General features: G+C 40.0%; 1 protein-coding gene across 2 annotated transcripts in view; it reads right to left on the reverse strand.

Moving 5' to 3' along the window:
* CAMK1D (calcium/calmodulin dependent protein kinase ID) overlaps window positions 1–18,675 on the reverse strand; it is a 351,213-nt gene that overhangs the window by 109,430 nt on the left and 223,108 nt on the right. For both annotated transcript variants that reach the window (XM_084876232.1, XM_084876231.1), the window contains exon 3: window positions 13,444–13,518. In XM_084876232.1, the coding sequence (XP_084732358.1) occupies window positions 13,444–13,518 (75 nt within the window). The remainder of the gene's footprint in view (window positions 1–13,443; window positions 13,519–18,675) is intronic.

The following is an 18,675-nucleotide window of genomic DNA, read 5'->3' on the forward strand; positions in this document are numbered from 1 at the left end:
TGGGGGGATGGGGAGAGGGAGAGGAGAGTAAAGTCTGGAATACACTAGCTTCATCTTTAGTTCTGTCAGCCCAACACTTTAAAAACTCCTAAGTATATTAAAAGTTAAATATCACATGGTGATTGTATACAAATATAGATAAATATACAAAAAAAACCAAAAAAACAAAATAAACCACTTATTATCCCACTATCATAAGGTAACTCATGTTGATGCTTTAACTTATATACTTCCAAATTTGGAGTATAGATCTATTTTCTAAATAAATTTTTTATATTAAAAGAATTTTAGATTTCTAGAAAAATTTCAAAGATTTCTAGCAAACTCCAATGTATTCCATATCCAGGTTCCCCTATTATTAACATCTTATATTAATATGGTATATTTGTCATAATTGATAACCGATATTATTACATTAGTAAGTAAAGCCCATGCTTCATTGAAATTCCCTTTATTCTTTAAAAATATATTTTATTGATTTTAGAGAGGAAGAGAAAGAGAGAGATAGAAACATCAATGATGAGAGAGAATCATTGATTGGCTGCCTCATGCACTCCCCCTACTGGGGATCGAGCCTGCAATCCAGGCATGTGCCCTAGACCAGAATCGAACCTAGGACCTTTCAGTCCGCAGCTGATGCTCTATCCACTGCGCCGAACCAGCCAGGGCTCCTTTATTTATTTATTTATTTATTTATTTATTTATTTATTTATTTATTTATTTTAACAGAATGTCCTTTTTCCATTCCAGGACTGTGCTTAGGTTACCATATTACATTTAGTGGTCATTGTTTCCTCAGACTCTTCTTGGCTGGGGCAGATACTCTAACATTCCTTGTTTGAGATGACCTTGACGGTTTTGAGGACAGGTCCATTATTTTATAGAATGTCCCTCAATTGTGATTTGTCTGATCTTTTTCTCTTGATTAGACTGTGGTTATGGGTTTTGGGAATGAAGACCACAGAGGTAAAATTTATTATTATTACTAGAGGCCTGGTGCACAAAATTCTTGTACGGGGATTGGGGGGGTGGGGGTGGGGTTGTCCCGCAGCCCAGCCTGCACCCTTTTTAATCTGGGATCCTTCAAGGGATGTCCGACTGCCTGTTTAGGCCTGATCAGACATCCCTCTCACCATCCAGGACTGCTGGCTCCCAACTTCTTGCCTGCCTGCCTTGCTGATTGCCCCTATCTGCTTCTGCCTGCCAGCCTGATGACCCCCTAACCACTCCCCTACCAGCCCAATTGATGCCTAACTGCTCCCCTGCCAGCCTGATTGCCCCTAACTGCCCTCTCCTGCAGGACTGGTCATTCCTAACTGCTCTCTCTTGCAGACATGGTCCCTCCCAATTGCCCTCTTCTGCTGGTCATCTTGTGGCAGCTATCTTATGTCCACATGGAGGCAGCCATCTTGTGTGTTGGAGTGATGGTCAATTTGCATGTTACTATTTTATTAGATAAGATAGAGGCATGGTGCATGGTGGGGGCCAGTTGGTTTTCCCTGAAGGGTGTCCTGGATCAAGGTGAGGGTTCCCTCGGAGTGTCGGGTGGCCTAGGTGAGGGGCCTGTGGTAGTTTGCAGGCTGGCCATGTCCCCTGGTGACCCAAGCAGAGGCTCTGGTATGTGGGATTTATTTATCTTCTATAATTGAAACTTTATAACCTTATGCGAAGGCCTGGGTCAGCGAGGGTGTGCAGGAAACTTGGCTTCCTCCATTGCTGGGGGAAACCCAAGCCTCCTGCTCATTCCATGGCCACAGCCACCTGGGCTGGGTTAATTTGCATACTTGCTCCTGATTAGCTGGTGGACATGGCTTGTGGGTATAGCAGAGGTTGGGTTAATTTGCATATTACTCTTTTATTAGATGGGATTATTATCAGTAGTAGTAGTAGTAGTAATACTAGTAGTATCACATAATATCAGCATGGCTTGTCGCTTTTGATGTTGGCATTGATCATCTGGCTGAGGCACTCTCTGTTGGCTTTCCCCACTATAAAGCTTCTTTTTTTCCTCTCCACACTACTCTTTAAAAGAAAGTCAACATGTGCAGCTCATATATTTAAGACTCCCCAATGTTTTGATAGTTTGCACATATTCCATTTTGTCACAGAATGATATTAACTGTATGGATGTACCATAGTCTGTTTACCCATTTGCTCATTGAAGAACATCTTGTTGCTTAAGTTTTTGGCAATTATGAATTAAGCTGCTATAAACATTCATGCACAGGTTTCTGTGGACATAATGTTTTCAATTCCATTTGGTAAAGCCTTAAGAAACATGATTGCTGGATCATCCAGTAAGACTATGTTTAGTTATAAGAAACCACCAAACTGTCTTCCAAAATGTACTATTTTCACATTCCTTTCAGCAATGAATGAGAGTTCTTGTTGCTCCACATCCTTGCCAGCAATTGTTAGGTTTTTGGATTTCAGGCATTCTATTAAGTATGTATCTCTTTGTTGTTTTAAGGGAGATCTATTTTGTATATTGTAAAAACAATACATCCTATAGCTTAAAAATGCAAATGTTATAGAAGGGAACAAAATGGAGAAAGCCAGTTTTACTCAACCCCCCACCCTACTTCCTGTAATTAACCAAAAATGTTTCTTAATGAATCTGTTCTATAATTTTGCTATGTTCATTTTGAAAACGATTATGAAACTTTAAAAAAACGTATGTAATATGTCCTCTTTTTTCTAAAAGGGCATGTGTGTGAATAATAAATGGATATTTAAATAAGTATTATATATGAATAATAAGCTTGAATAATTTTCCATATCAGCACATATTAATCTATCTGTGTAGTGGTGTACTATAGTGATGCACTATAATTTATGTAACCAGTCTTTCCTATTAATAGTTTGTTTCTGCTTTTGTGTTTTTTTTTCATCACAAATAAAGAGTCAATAAACCTATTTGTTGGACAAATGTCTATACTTAGAGGTGCTGGGTCAAAGAGTATTGAATGCTGAGATAAAAATGTATAAAATGCTGAGAGATGTAGCCAGATTACCTTCCAAAATGATTATACAATTGTTCAATCCCTCTAGTAGCTCAAAGAATAGGATATAAATGTTTGTTGGTTTTTTTGTTTTTGTTTTTGTTATAGAAGGCCTCCTTCTACTCTTCTTCATTTTATTTACAGAGTTGATTCCTACATGTATTTAATGTAAAAATATAGAAAAAATGAGCCCTATGCCAGGTATCTAACCTCTTTTGTCCAAGGTCTTTGCATCTCCATACATAACTGCTCATTTCTATTTGTTCATCTTCATTGCTTTGAATACTATACTATTTCATGTCAGCCTAATTCCTAGAAGGCCCTACATACCTTGGCCCTTAATCTGTTTCAAGTATCATTTTAAAGACAGCTTTCAAGAATTTTGGGAAAAAGGAAGCAAAACTTTCTAGACACCCTATTTGCTATTCCAGAGCTCAGCGGTTCAGCCATACATGTCTGATCACTTGCATCAGGAAACAGTAGTTTTCCTAGCTCCCATCAAGTCTACAGTCATGTGACCTATGTGGTCACTGCAAAGCTTGCGTGAAGCCAACAGGGCCACATCGAGACCAAAGGGAACCAGCCAGTCTCAGTGCACAGGACCCGCATTTGGATGATAGGATGGTGCCACTGACAAGGCCAGGTCATAAAACAAGATGAATATCTGCTGGCACCCATGATCTCTGCACTCTACACACTCTGTACATTAATGTCCTGTTTACTTTGCACAAACCTGCAATGAAACTGTGAACCCCAAATCAGAATGAACCATAAAAATAAACTGACCAGCCGAAACCGGTTTGGCTCAGTGGATAGAGCGTTGGCCTGCGGACTGAAAGGTCCCGGGTTCGATTCCGGTCAAGGTCATGTACATTGGTTGCAGGCACATCCCTGGTGGTGGGGGGGGGGGGGGTGCAAGAGGTAGCTGTTCGATGATTCTCTCTCATCGATGTTTCTAGCTCTCTATCCCTCTCTCTTCCTTTCTGTAAAATATCAATAAAATATATTTTAAAAAAAACCTGACCAAATGTAAGCCTTACTTTGTTTTCTACTTAATAATAAACTGAATATAAAGATATTTTAAGTTGTAAAAAGTAGGTTCAGTTCAAACCAATTCCTAATAGCTACACTCTTGTGAGAAGACCACTGCCTAAATGCTTTTAGCAAAGTTTTCTGTTCAAATGGATGAGGAGTGAGAGAGAAGCAAAGCCACTTTATGAAGCAGGTTGTCAAACGGCCAAAAGGAGAAACATGTTATGAAAGAGTATGCTTTGTTTAATGAGATTCCCAACCAATTAATAGAGATTTAAACCAATAAAGCCTTGTTAAAATGGGGAGGGGTGGGTAGAAGGAGACAATCCAGTGAGATTAAAGCTGGTTTCTGGGGGGAAGCTCCTAAGTGAAAAAAATATAGCTACCTGATAGCATGGTCATAATCTCTCCTCCTTCAATTTAATCCAAGTGGTGTGAAGCAGGAAGGCAATGGTGTGGAAAGCCAATCTCCCTCTTCTAAAGTGTCTTAGGGGCTGCTGGGAAGGGAACTTCATGCTTCCTTTCTCAGAAGCATAAACAACCTTCTAAAAAAATCTGAGATTGTAACTCATACAGAGACATTTGAGGACAAGCTAAAGTGTTTCAGGAATTAAAAGGAATTTTGGGCCGTTGAAGGGGGTACACAGCCTCGCTGACTTGTGGATCGAAAGGGTGCAAGCTGAGTTTTCTACCCAAACATGGCAGGGGAAAATTTCCAATATTAAAGTGAAAGTGTACTATTAAGGCAGCAAACACTTCTGAGCTGCTTATAATTTTTTAAATCTTTCTCTTCATTATTCGTCTTCTTTGAGAAGCTAAACAGAGGTTAGTAATTAGTGATTGGTTTCTATTTATTCTTATTTAAGTAAACAGTTTTGTTAAAAATGAAAGCAGACTTGTGTTGCCTCAATGATTCAGACATTTATAGCAAATAGAGTTCTGTCAAGCAACTCACACAGGTGTAATCACAAGCCACTCTCACCTGGAGGCAGGAGAGATGTCATTAAAAGGATTGAAAGGCTACTGTGGAAAATGAGAGGACATATTCACACGGGTATTTCCTAACCAGGCAAAACAAAATTAGATCATGAAAATAGACTTTCTGAGCAGAGCATGAATTTAAATGATATTTCATGCGCCTTGATTTCCTGCTGTTTCTTATAATGTCCATAAGCAGGGACTATTTGTTTTCAACTAATTTTAATAGTTCGTTCAGAGACTTGCATATCTAGGTCATTAACCAATTGTATTGATGGCCACGCTCAGAGTCTGTCAGTCACACAAATGGAAACAAACTGTCCCCGGGCTTACAAGCCGAGATGTCCCTGAGATGTGGTGAGGGAAAAGCATGGGGATAATTGGTAGAGAAGCACAGTTTGTGACAGCCACATAGTCCTTCAGCAGGAAAGCCAAGCGCTCCTGCCACTGCAGCCCTGAGGAGCTGTTAACATCAATGTTCCCTCTTTATTTATTCCAGAATTGAGAGAAGTGGTCTGTATTTCAGTCAAGGGCTCTCTTGCTTACACTGTGGCAAGTGCTGCTTCCTGCTCTAGCTGGTGCCCCTGCTTCTGCTTTGTACAGCCCTCTGCCTTTGGTTTATTCATAACTTGATCATGAGAAAGCATAATTTTGCTATGATTTAGCCATCATTCATGATTCTCCTTCAACCATTTCACATTACAACAAAATTAGAGGAAGCTCATAAATTCACAAAAGACTCCACAATCATACACTAAAATCATAATGAACATTAAACATCTCTAATCCACTCCAAATGTGAAACCCAATAGGAAGAGATAAAAACTCCTGGCCCACAATTTTGAGAACACAACACAGGAGATATTGTGTGAAAAGGCTCTTTATCAAAACTTACCATGTGGTATTTTTTTTTTTCTGAGCATAGGATCAATAAATCAAAGAGAACAGCTGATTCTGAGTCAACATAAATTGCTCAGTGAGCTCATTAAAGGCTCAGTATGAAGGCTGATACTAAAATTGAATCTGTGCTCAAAATGCACCACATCAGACCTTTTCCCATTTAGAACCTGATGTTACTGCCTCCCTTTCTCACTCACATCTTCAAAGACAAAGATTTAAGTTCTGGTTGTAGCAGAAAATGAAATTTTTTTTATGCTAACAATTGCTGCTCACTGCTGTGATAATTTGGTTGGTGGGAGCAAAATAATTAATATTTGAGACTGGCAGTGAAAGATCCAGTCTGCTTAAGGAACCCAAGGATCTTAAAGATCTGGTGTGTGTTACAAGTCCAAGAACCTGGGAATAGGTATAAACAGAGCCTCTTAAAACTTTTTGAATATGGTAAAAAAAAAAAAAAAAAAAAAAAAAAAAAAGAAAAGGAAATTCTAATAGTACAAAGGGATATATAGTAAAAAATAAGTTTTCTTCCTACACCAAACACCCAATCTTTTCTCCAAGAATCAACCCCTAGCAATTTTCTAAATATTCTTCCAGATGGTTCCTCACAAAAAAGCATATATGCACCTACATAACTTGTTTAAAAACAGAAATAATAGTACACACTACACAATATAATGCATGGTGCTTATTCATTCACCTCATGTCTTCCCAACCTTCCCATATCAGCACATACAAAGCAGCCTCAATTGGGGGATATTCCCATGTATGTAGATGGAATATTGATGGACTTTTCAATGCCTAAACAATGTTAACTTCTAAATAGGCTCAGCTGAGAACCTTAGAAACACTTGCTTTGGAACTACTGCTGTTGCAACTTGCAATTGCCACTTCCTGGGTGTCACTGTTGCCACTGTTACTCCAATCCACAGAAGCATGTTTCTTTCTTGGCACAGCGACTGCATCAGCTCCCTGGGCCATCCGCAGACACAGATGGAACAAAATAAGATGCATCTGAAGGGCAGAAGCAGGCAAGGCAGAGTCCCTCCAGCCCTCATACACCCTCTCCTACAAAGCTCTCCTGAAGAGTCTAAAACTCCTGTTCTTAGCCACTCCTCTGTCTTCAGGGTGAGAGTCCATCCATCTCTGCACACGCTCCAGTCCTAACTATTTCATGACATTGTTTCCGACATTCAACAATGTCATTCCTTCTCTTCCTATCAAGCCCAGGATGGCTGAGAACAGGGAGAAGGTGGAGACAGTGAGTCCCTGCTGGGACCTGCAGTGACCTTTCCCAACAGAAATGTGCATAATTCAGTGGCTGGAGAACTTTTGCTGGGAACAGATGATCAACAACCCAGGCTTTTGTGAGGGGCCTGGGTCAGCTCACTATCAGTTAAACAAGTGGCACGACTTGGGAAGGCAGACATTTGAGCAAAGTTAATACTGTAGTTACTACCGATTTCAGGTGGCTCCTGCAAATGTGAGTGAGCCAACCTCTCGGCGTGGAGTCCTCGAAAAGATGCTGAAACTCAGGTGTGCCGGGGTTTTTACACATCCCTACACTATAGGACAGAGTCCTAGGACAGTGGAGTTGAAAAGCAGTGTTTTAATATAAAATGTGGAGGACGCGGCCTAACTCTTTAGGAGCCCTTGAAAGCCATCATTCAGTTACAGGCCCAGCTGGAATCACAGGAGACAGCGGCTTCGCTCCCGTTTCTACCTGGATATTATAAATGAAACACCCTAGATAAATGTTTGCTCCATTTATGTAGGAAAGGGTAACTTATTCAGGGTTAACTATATTTTCAGAGTTTGGAGAACTTGACATCAAAAAAGAGATAATAAATAATTAAAAAGGACAATGATTAGAAAAAATTTCGCCCAACTCCCGACTTCTTCTCAATATATTCTTAGTTTTCCCTTTTCATTCTAAGGATCACCAACAGGGCTATATATAATATAATTACACAATAAGCTGACAGATCACACTATTTTTACAAACTGTGGCTACAGAAACTTATTAAATATATACTGTGATTTTTAAAATAAGCAGTCATTTAAAATTATTTTAGAAAAATCCCATTATTTGCATGATTTTTAGCATTTAAATGTATCTTATTGATTTTTTTTTTTTTTACAGAGAGGAAGAGAGAGGGATAGAGAGTTAGAAACATCAATGAGAGAGAAACATCGATCGGTTGTCTCCTGGACATTCACTTCTGGGGATGTGCCTGCAAACAAAATACATGCCCTTGACCGGAAGTGAACCTGGGAACTTTGAGTCTGCAGGCTGATGCTCTATCCACTGAGCCAAACTGGTCAGGGCTGATTTTTAGCATTTAGACACATGAATCAATAACCTCTTATTTTACTCAGAAAAGTCTTTTAAAAATTCAGCTACTTCCTTTGAGGGCCTTTTCCAAGGGCTTGATACCTAAAATAGCTAGTCTCTTCTTCCAAAGAACTTAGCATGAATCAGGAGGAAATATCCTGGTTGGGCCTGTTTCTGAGACACTCACTTCCTTATCCCAGGTCTGGCCAAACAGTTTCTCCTCCTCCCCGCATCCTGTCTGACCCTCCAGAGATGCTGTTGGATGTCACTGACCATGGACAGCCCTGCCCACGCAAGGAACTCCACTCTTCCGGGTAATGACTGCTTCTCACCAAGTTGTTAGAAAGCATTTCCTGCTGTGGCCACGTCCCTGCACAGGAGCCTCAGTGACTTGTCATGAGCTACACACACTGGCCGAAGGGCTCTGGTGTGTGTCTATCAGTGACCTCTGTGCACATCACACTCCCAGACAAGAATTCTCCCCCACTTAATGTTGTGTATTCTCTATGGCTTAATTCATTTGTTTGAAAGGCATCAGGTGCCACATCTGTATGCAATGCAACCTCATCCTTTTTCAAGTGCACTCACGCATCCATTATGAGTGAAAATGCCATGTGTAGCTGCCCTGAAATGTTTTGGTCCTCATTTGCTTAGTCACTAGGGGTCTGAATAAATGACTGTTGGATGGGTGAATGACAAAAAATGGTATGGTGTTGAATACAAAGGTTTAATAATAGGTTAGTTTTTAGGATGTTTGTTAAAAAACATCTAGAGTCCTAAATTGATTAGCTTAACAATCATTATGGACCTATTATGGGTCAGGCATTAGGGTAGACCTTGAGGATGCCAAAATAATAGGACAATGATCCTGTTCTCAAGTAGCTTACAGTTAGAAAAGACAGACATGTAAGCAAATAAGAGCAAAAAGAACATGAAAAAAACATGTATGAGACAATGAAAAAAGACAAAAATGGTTTAATTCCTAGAGAGAAGACAGGCTAAAAAAGGTATCAGAGCCCAGGCAGGTGTGGCTCAGTGGTTGAGTGTCAACCCCATGAACTAAGAGGTCACCAGTTCAATTCCTGGTCAATGTATGTGTCTGGGTTGCAGGCTTGATCTACAGTGTGTGGCATGCAGGAGACAGCCAATCAATGATTCTCTTTCATCATGCTTTTTTAAAAAGCATCCTATATAATAAAAGTCTAATATGCAAATTGACCGAATGGTAGAATGATTGGTCGCTATGATGTGCACTGACCACCAGGGGGCAGACATTCAATGCACGAGCTGTCCCCTGGTGGTCAGTGCACTCCCACAGGGGGAGCACCACTCAGCCAGAAGCTGGGCTCACAGCTGGCGAGTGCAGTGGCAATGGTGAAAGCCTCTCCTGCCTCCATGCCAGCACTAAAGACTCTCAGGAGGATATCTGCCTAAGACCACTCTACCCACCTAAGCTGGCACACAGACATTCCCTAAAGGGTCCCAGGCTGCAAGAGGTTGCAGGCCAGGCTAAGGTACCCCCCAGTGCATGAATCTCATGCACTAGGCGTCTAATCAGAGATAAAACTATTTTATAAGTTGGTAACCAATCAGTCCATTTTTGGTATAAAAGGTGCCACTGTTGTTTCTGTGTTTATCACATTGGTGGGTCTATAAAATTTTTGTTTAATAACTATTTTTAAAATAGAATTATTTTTAATTTTAAAGTCTGTGAAGGTTTAGTTTGTGGAGGTTTCAATATGTGAGGAGTTCAGTGTCTGAGGGTTTCAGTCTGTGAGGGGTTTAGTCTGTGAGGGTTCAGTCTAAGCAGATTTCATTCTGTGGGGGGATTTTTTCTCATCATTGATCTCTCTCTCCCCCCCTCTCCCTCCTTCCCTCCCTCCCCATCTCTGAAGTCAATAAAAATATTTTTAAATAATTGATTAAACTCTGCAAATATGTGCAAGAGTAATTATTGTGCCTATAGTATTTTCTGATATTTAGACAATCAACAGAAAGAAGCTAAATTTTTTAACATATGTATTATGTTATTTTAATTTTTTAAAAATTGTATCTAAATAAAGCTGTTTTTAAAAGAACACCATTAAGAAAATAAAAGCAAGCAAGCTACAGAATGGAAGCAAATATTCATCCTACGTATATCCACAAAGAACAGAATATATAAAAGAATATATAAAGAACACTTTCAACCCATAATATGATGATGAAAAATCCAATAAAAAATGAGTAAAGGATTTGAATGGAAGATATGGTAGTGACCCATGAAGACATAAAAAGATGACTGACATCATGTATCATCAGGGAAATGCAAATTAAAACCAGAATGAGATACCATTGCACTCCTATTAAAATGGCTACAATTGAAAAAAACTGGAAACGTCAAGTGTTGGCAAGAATGTAAAGAACTGGAACTCATACTGTGAAGCAAGTTGATTGTCTAAATAGCAGGTGAAAATATAAAACGGTAAAACAACTCTGGAAAACTGGCAGTTTATTAAAAAGTTCAGAATAACACCTCCTCTGTAGCCCACTCATTCTACTACCAGATCTTCACCCAAACATACACCTATAGCAAGGCTTGGACATGAATGTTCACAGCAATTTTATTCATAATAGCCCCAAACCTGGAAACAACCCAAATGTCTACCAACAAGTGAGTGAATAAAATGAGACCTATCAAGAACAAGGGACTCCTGCTCAATAATAAGAAGGAAGAAACAACTGACCCACATTACTACATGATGAATGTCAATAATCATGATGAGCAACATACACCAGACACAAAACTGTGCCTGCTATGTAATCCCATGTATACAGTATTTTAGAAAATGCAAAAGACTCTCCTGAGTGAAAGTGGACCACTGGTTGGCTGGGCTCAGATGCGAGGGAGGGACCATGTGAAATGACCACAAGGAATCTTTGGGAAATTTCCTGCTCTTGGTCATGGTGGCGGCTTCCTGGGCATGATACTCTCACATTCATCACTAAATTGTTCCGTTAAATAGGTGCAGTTAATTGTATGCAAATTATAACTCAATAAAGCTGATTTTTTTAATAAGGTGCTGAGAACCAATGAAAAAGAATTCATAGCAGTTAAGTACATAATTAGCATATCCAGTGTTTATGCAAGTAGTGCGTTCAATGTATAACAGTGCACGCAGTTTTTTTCCTTAGGTACTTCAAGCACTGCCTCTAGACATGGATTTTGTGATTCATTTGCCTGACAAACCTCACCCAGTGCCCCCCGAGAGTTCATTTCAGTCCACTCCTCTCTGCACGAGAACAAATTCTGAATGAGTGTGGTCTATATTGAGGATAATTGTCAAAGAATGGAAAGCCTGATAGAAAAGCTCGGTGAGGGACCGGACAGCTGTGCTGACAGTGCGATATTCCCAAACTTCGTTCTAAGGTTCATTCTGTTCTAGACTCTCATATGCTCTCAGGCTAACCAATCTTTAATAAACTTCTGCTGGTAAGGATACAGATGGTTCACAACCTACAATAGTTCAATTTACAACTTTATCTGCAGAGACATACTAGTGAAATGAGATGGATTTCTCTCACTCAACACTGACTATAGCCCACTAATGTAAATATTACTGTTATCCCCATTTTGCTCCATTTAAGGAAACTGATATTCAGAGAAGTACAGTTATTTGCCCGAATTCACCCAGCTAGTAAGAGTCAGGACTGAGATTTATGTATTTGGAGTACTTTTTAACTGGTTCAAGTGAAAGTTCCAACAGAGAACAAAAGTACTAAATCTTTTGTTTTTCTGCATCACTAATAAAAAAAAAACACACATTTAAATACACTACTGTCATTTTGGGGGGCTTTTTCTTGTCACCAGAATGTCACAGTCTTCCTATTGGGCAGTCAATATTTGGTGGAAAATGGATTCACCTGCTTCTTTAAGAGCAGACTCTGCAAGACAAAGTCACTATTCGGTATTACAAAAGTCCCGCTTCTAGGAAATGTCCCCGATTGGGAAAAGCTACCAGCTTCTAGGAAGAACCAGAAATGTGGCAAACTGTAAAACCAACAGGACAGCAAACACCTAGGAAAGACTGTGCTTAGGCAGCTGGGAGCTGGCAGGAAACCCACAGTCAAAACCGCCACACTGCCAGGCTCATGGCTGACAATCATTTACAAATCTATACAACTGCTGGTCACCACCACCATCTCTAGTTAAGGTGTTGTTTAAACATTCATAAGGGAAAAATGAGAATAGAGAAAAATAAATTGTTAGGAAGACTAACCCTTAATTCTCCTAAATAGCTTTGGTAATTGAAAGTCTGAAAATCATAAATATAATAAGTGTATATTCTGAACTTCAACAAAAGTCCTTTTCAGTCACTCAGCTCAATAATATGGTATTTCAGAATTTCTTTCCTCAGGTCATGGTTTAAGTATAACACTTACACAGTTTCTATCACTTAATTCTAATAAACCTAGTCCTGGGCTACTCTTAGGAATTATATTACTCAGAGTGAAGCCTTTGTGTGAGGGGAGGCTAATTTCATCTTACATTTCAAAAAAAACACATGTTCGAGTACAGTCACCACCTGATATTTAGCTTTCTCCTTTCCTCCCTTGTCTGGAAATCTCTGGTGTTACTAGAATGCAGAAAGGCTGCACTGGGGGGAGGGGGGGGATGGCAAGGTCTAACTCCAGTTATACTTTCTATTTCTGGCATGAACTCCTGTTCAGTCCCATGTGTGCTTATCTGGCAGCAGAGGAGCAGAGGGAAGGGACATAGCACACAGCTGCCACCTGCGGCTCCTCCCCCGGCTTCCCTAGAAATGAGGACAAGGGTGGGAGTTCCTCAAGACAAGAGCAGAGTGTACTTCACAATGGACCCATAGAAGTGTTTTCAGGAAGCAACATTTGGACCTTGCACACTAAAAAGCAAAGCAGTCATTGTAGGTGCACTCTGCAATGATAGCATCAAGTCACATTGTGGAAACTTCAGATTTCCAGTCCAGTCCGGTAGCCACAGGGGAGACCAAGAGAGGCTGCAGCCTCCTGTGCTCAGCCAACTGTCTCCAGTTGGGAACACATATCTCCAGTGTCCCACAGCCCTAATCACTTCCTACTGTCTTACCTGGCCCACTACATCAGGTATTTTACCAGCTGGTCCCTTAAGCATTTGAATTTGCAACCCCTGGTCCACCCTCATCAATTTATAAAGGTACTTACAGTTGCATGACCAAGTACAAGTGATTTGGGCTTTCATAAATGTCTTCCAGGGCAACAATATTTTCATGCTTAATCCTGAAAGAAAAATGAAACACACAGAGAGAATAATAAGTATGAGACATGAAAACTTTTAAAAACATATGTCATTATAGCATAAAGTTCTAAACATTAAAAAGAAAAGGGGGTCAAAATGGAGTCACCTTGTGCTAAGTCCCACAGCAGAAAACCAAGACTTAATACCTAATCTATTAATAATTGAAGTCATACCCACATTTATGAAATATTAACTGGTCAGTCTGGCACTTGCAACAGCCTGCCTTGCTTCACAACTTGGCTTCACCTGGGTAATTCCAAGCCCAACACAAGTAGCAGCAGCCATCTGCAGATCACTCTGTAGCTTGTAGGGTGATCCCAGGCAGTGACTGACTTTGCACCTCTCAGGAGGCCCCAAAGCCAGTGCAGACCATACCAGATTATAACTCTACATATTCACAAGCAACACATTTAAGGGGAAGATTCTGTATTACAAAAGTCCCACTATAGCAAGACCTGCTCCATACAGGTTTCCTCCACACAACAGCTCTTCCACTGTAGTCACAGTTGGTACTCACAGCCAATTGCCTTGAAGGTCAACTCCTTCTAGTGATGCCAAAGAAATCAAGGCTCAATTACAATAAGACTGTGCACATAGCTAACACAGGAGTGCACCTAGAGTGCCCAGCCCTGGTGCCAGGAGAGGCTGAGCCACTAGGCTCTACAGGACACCTACTACATGAGGCCACTCTACCAATTCCAGAAGACATAGCAGCTCTACCTATACAAAGAAACAAACACAGGGAAGCAGTCAAAATGTGGAGACAAAGAAACATGTCACAAATAAAAGAACAGAAGAAATCTCCAGAAAGAGAAATAAATGAAATGTAAGCAAGCAAAGTACTGGACACAGAGTTCAAAACAATGCTTAAAAGGTTGCTCAATAACCTTAACGAGTGCTTTAAGAGAATTAATGAGAGCTTCAAGGGACTTATTGAGACTTTCAAGGATTTTAATGAGAATGTCAAAGACATGAAAAAGGACCAGTCAGAAATTAAGAATAATTTACAGGGATTCAAAAATATAGAAAAGGATTCTGAGCCGGGACCGGTTTAGCTCAATGGATAGAGCGTCGGCTTGGGGACTGAAGGGACCCGGGTTCGATTCCAGTCAAGGGCATGTACCTTGGTTGCAGGCATATCCCCAGTAGGGGGTGTGCAAGAGGCAACTGATCGATGACTCTCTCTCATCGATGTTTCTAACTCTCTATCTCTCTCCCTTCCTCTCTGTACAAAATCAATAAAATATATTAAAAAAAAAAAAAAAGAAAGAAAGAAAAGGATTCTGAGAATCAAATAAACAATTTGGGATATGAGAAAGCAAAAACAAAAACCGAAAAACAAACAAAACAAAACAAAACAAAACACCCAATCAGAAGAACAAAAAGAAAAAAGAATCTGAAGTTATGAAGATAATGTGAGGAGCCTTTGGGACAACTTTAAGTATACCAACATTTGCATTATGGGAGTGGCAGAAGAAGAAGAGAGAGAGAAAGATATTGAAAACTTATTTGAAGAAATAATGATAGAAAACTTTCCCTACCTGGTAAGAGAAATAGACTTACAAGTTCAGGAAGCACAGAAAGTCCTAAACAAGAGAAACCCAAGGAGGCCCACACCAAGACACATCATAAGTAAAATGCCAATGGTTAAAGACAAAGAGAGAATTTTAAAGGCAGCAAAAGAAAAGCAATTACCTACAAGGGAGTGCCCATACAACTATCAACTGATTTCTCAACAGAAATTTTGCAGGCCAGATGAGAGTGGCAAGATATATTCAAAGTGATGAATAGCAAGGACCTACAACCAAGATTACTCTACCCAACAAAGCTATTTTATCTAATATAAAGGGAATATGCTAATTGACCCTCATGCTGTCAAAAAGATGGCAGTGCCCACAGCCAATAAGGAGGAGATATGCTAATCAACTGCCTCGCCCTCAAAGATGGCAGCACCCACAGCCATAAGATGGCAGTGCCCAGTCCCCTTTCCCGCGCACCTACCTCCAGTATCCCCCAGTTCCCTCAGCCCCCAGCTGCCAAGGGTAGGCCTGAGGTGCAGGCAAGCCTCAGATGGCAGCTGCCCAGCCACGCAGGGCTACCTGAGATTCAGCCAAGGCTTGCATGCCAACAGTGGCAGCAGTAGAGGTGTGATGCGGCATCACTTTCCCCTGATTGCTCAGTCATTTCCCACCCCTGAGGGCTCCCGGACTCTGAGAAGTGGCAGGCTGGGCTGAGGGACCCCCCTCCAGTGCATGAATTTTTATGCACTGGGCCTCTAGTCATTTATAATTGAAGGTCACATAAAGAGCTTCACAAACAAGAAAAAGCTAAAGGAGTTTATTACCAACAAATCAGTATTACATGAAATGTTGAAGGGTATTCTTTAAGAAGAAAAAAATATATGAACAATAAAATAGCACTAACTACATATCTATCAACAATTGAATCTAATAATCAAAATAAATGAAAGATATCTAATGAACAAAATATAATAAATGGAAGAATAAAATAGTACCAGAGGCATACAAACATGGAACAGATTGATGAATCTCAGAGGAAAGTGGGAGAGGGGACAGGAAGAGATTAATCAAAGATCTTATATAAATATATGCATTACTTATGGACAAGACACTAGGGTGGTGAATGCCTGAGGTGGGGCGGGAACCAGGTAGAGGGGGCTAATAAAGGAAAAGAGGGGCGTCTGTAATACTCTCAACTATAAATATTTTTAAAAAATAATCAACCAATGAATGGATCAATAAGTAGAAAAACAACATTTCTCTCACTAAAAACCAATAAAATTTTTAAAAAGTAAAAAAACATAAACACCTTAGATTAGGGGTGTCGAACTCAATCAGAGAAGGGGCCAAAATCTAAAATCCAGCCTAAATCACGGGCCAAATGGTTTACTGAACAGTCATAAACTGACAATGTCATAAACTGACAGCGGAGTGCAGTGATGACAGCGCGGTGCGGGCCACATTGCAAGGCCTGGCGGGCTGGATTTGGCCCGCGGGCCTTGTGTTTGACACATGTGCCTTAGATGATCTGTATGCACCAAGTTGAGCTAGAGAAATTCTGTATTAGGCCAGTGTTTCTCAAAGGAAGTGTGCACAGGAAGAACCCAAGGTTCTGGATGCATATCTTAATTGAGCAGGTCAGAGGCTGGGTGGAGGGGGTGGCTGAGAATCTGCATTTCTAACATGCTCCCTGGAGAGGCCCATGCTGCTGGTCTGACAACAAGCTCCTAACCACATATCAAGGGAGAAAAAAACAGCATGATGCTAGCTCCCTCTAAGAGCACCTTCTGCTCAAATTTTCAGGTCTGATATTTATTTAAAGCATTTGAGAAAAGAATCATTTGTTACTCTATGAGCTAATTAGCTCTTACCATAAGCTTTTCACTGAAATTACTGCTGAACCACCTAAAGGACAGCATTTAATGAACAGATTCTTATGAACCATTATAAGCAGGGACTATATCTTACTCATTTTGTTTTTCCCTTGTACTTCCATTTATCTGCTAAATAAATGTTTCCTGGATGAATAGGATTTAAAAGTTGTTGCTATTAAACAGAAAAACCATTAGTTAGTCAGGGAAAACAGCCAATTTTCCTAAGTGTGAGATGTTTACAAAAAGAAGTTTACAAGGTGGAACAAACCACAATATTATCTTGCCTTTAAGCAGCTGAAAGAAGGAAATAAAATAGTTAATTGAGCCCAACTGGTGTGGCTCATCAGTTGAGCATCAACCCAGGAAATAAGAGGTCACTGGTTTTATTCCAGATCAAGACACATGTTCAGGTTGTGAGCTTAATCCCCAGTGTGGGGGGCATGTAGGAGGCAGAAGGTCAATGATGTTTCAATTTCATCAGTGTTTCTCTCTCTATCCCTCTCCCCTCCCCTCTCTCTAAAAATCTAAGCAAAATAAGCCAGTCATAGAAAGACAAGTATCATATGATCTCACTCATATGTAGAATCTAATGAACAAAATAAACTGATGAACAAAATAGATCCAGAGACATAGAAGCATGGAACAGACTGTTGAATCTCAGAGGGAAGGTGGGAGTGGATAGGAAGAGATCAACTAAAGAACTTTATGCATATATGCATAACCCACGGACATAGACAATAGCGTGGTGGGGGCCTGTCACAGAGTGGGGGGGTTAATGGGGAAAAAGAAGTCAATGGGGAAAAAGGGGGACATATGTAGTACTTTCAACAATAAAATTTTTTAAATCAATAAAAACATTAAAAAAGAAATATAAAAAACTGAGAGTGGTGATGTTTTGATTCTTCCAGATTTCATCAGTCAATGCAGTTGTTTTTAAGAGCTGAGATGATGGATTATACTAATCTAGAGGCCCAGTGCACAAATTCGTTCATGGGAAAGGGGGGTGGGGGGAAGGGAGGAATGTTGACTGTGGGAGCACATTGACCACCAGGGGGCAGCTCCTGCATTGAGCGCCTGCTCCATGGTGTTCAGTGTGCATCATAGCAACCAGTTGTTCCAGTCATTCTGGTTATTTGGTTGTAATGGTCACTTAGGCTTTTATATATATAGATTCACTTTTCACCTGGTCCAAATACATAAGCCTAATTATTTGTTACTGTGATACCTGAACAAAATAATATCAGCAATATGTTACATGAACCAAATAAACTATGCCACCAAGGAAGCCAAGATAGGTTAATGCGGGACTGCCCAGATCCTAGTTGTTTGTGAATTATAACTGTTGGCTATCACTGAAAGAATATCACCACAAAAAGTATAACATGGGATTTTCCCTTTCATTAATGAATTAAAATTTGCAATTGGAATCAATCACATGGGCACAAATATTTTCTTTAAGTCAGTGGAGTTAATTTGGGGGTTAATTAAGACCTTAGATTTATGGGAAAATGAAAGGAATGTGGTTTATATATAGGGTTGTCAGGTAAAATGCAGGGCACCCAGTTAGGTTTAATTCTGGGTAAACAATGAATACTTTTTTAGTAAAGTATGTCCCAAATGTTGCATTTTTGTTTATCTGAAATTTAAATATGATTGGATGCTCTGCATTTTCATATGCTAACTCTGGCCATCCTACTACAAGAATCATAGTCGATGAGCCTCTACCATACAGTTGCTTAGAGAT

The sequence above is a fragment of the Pipistrellus hanaki genome, assembly GCF_964339955.1.
Source record: "Pipistrellus hanaki genome assembly, chromosome: 1".
NCBI classification, from domain to species: domain Eukaryota; kingdom Metazoa; phylum Chordata; class Mammalia; order Chiroptera; family Vespertilionidae; genus Pipistrellus; species Pipistrellus hanaki.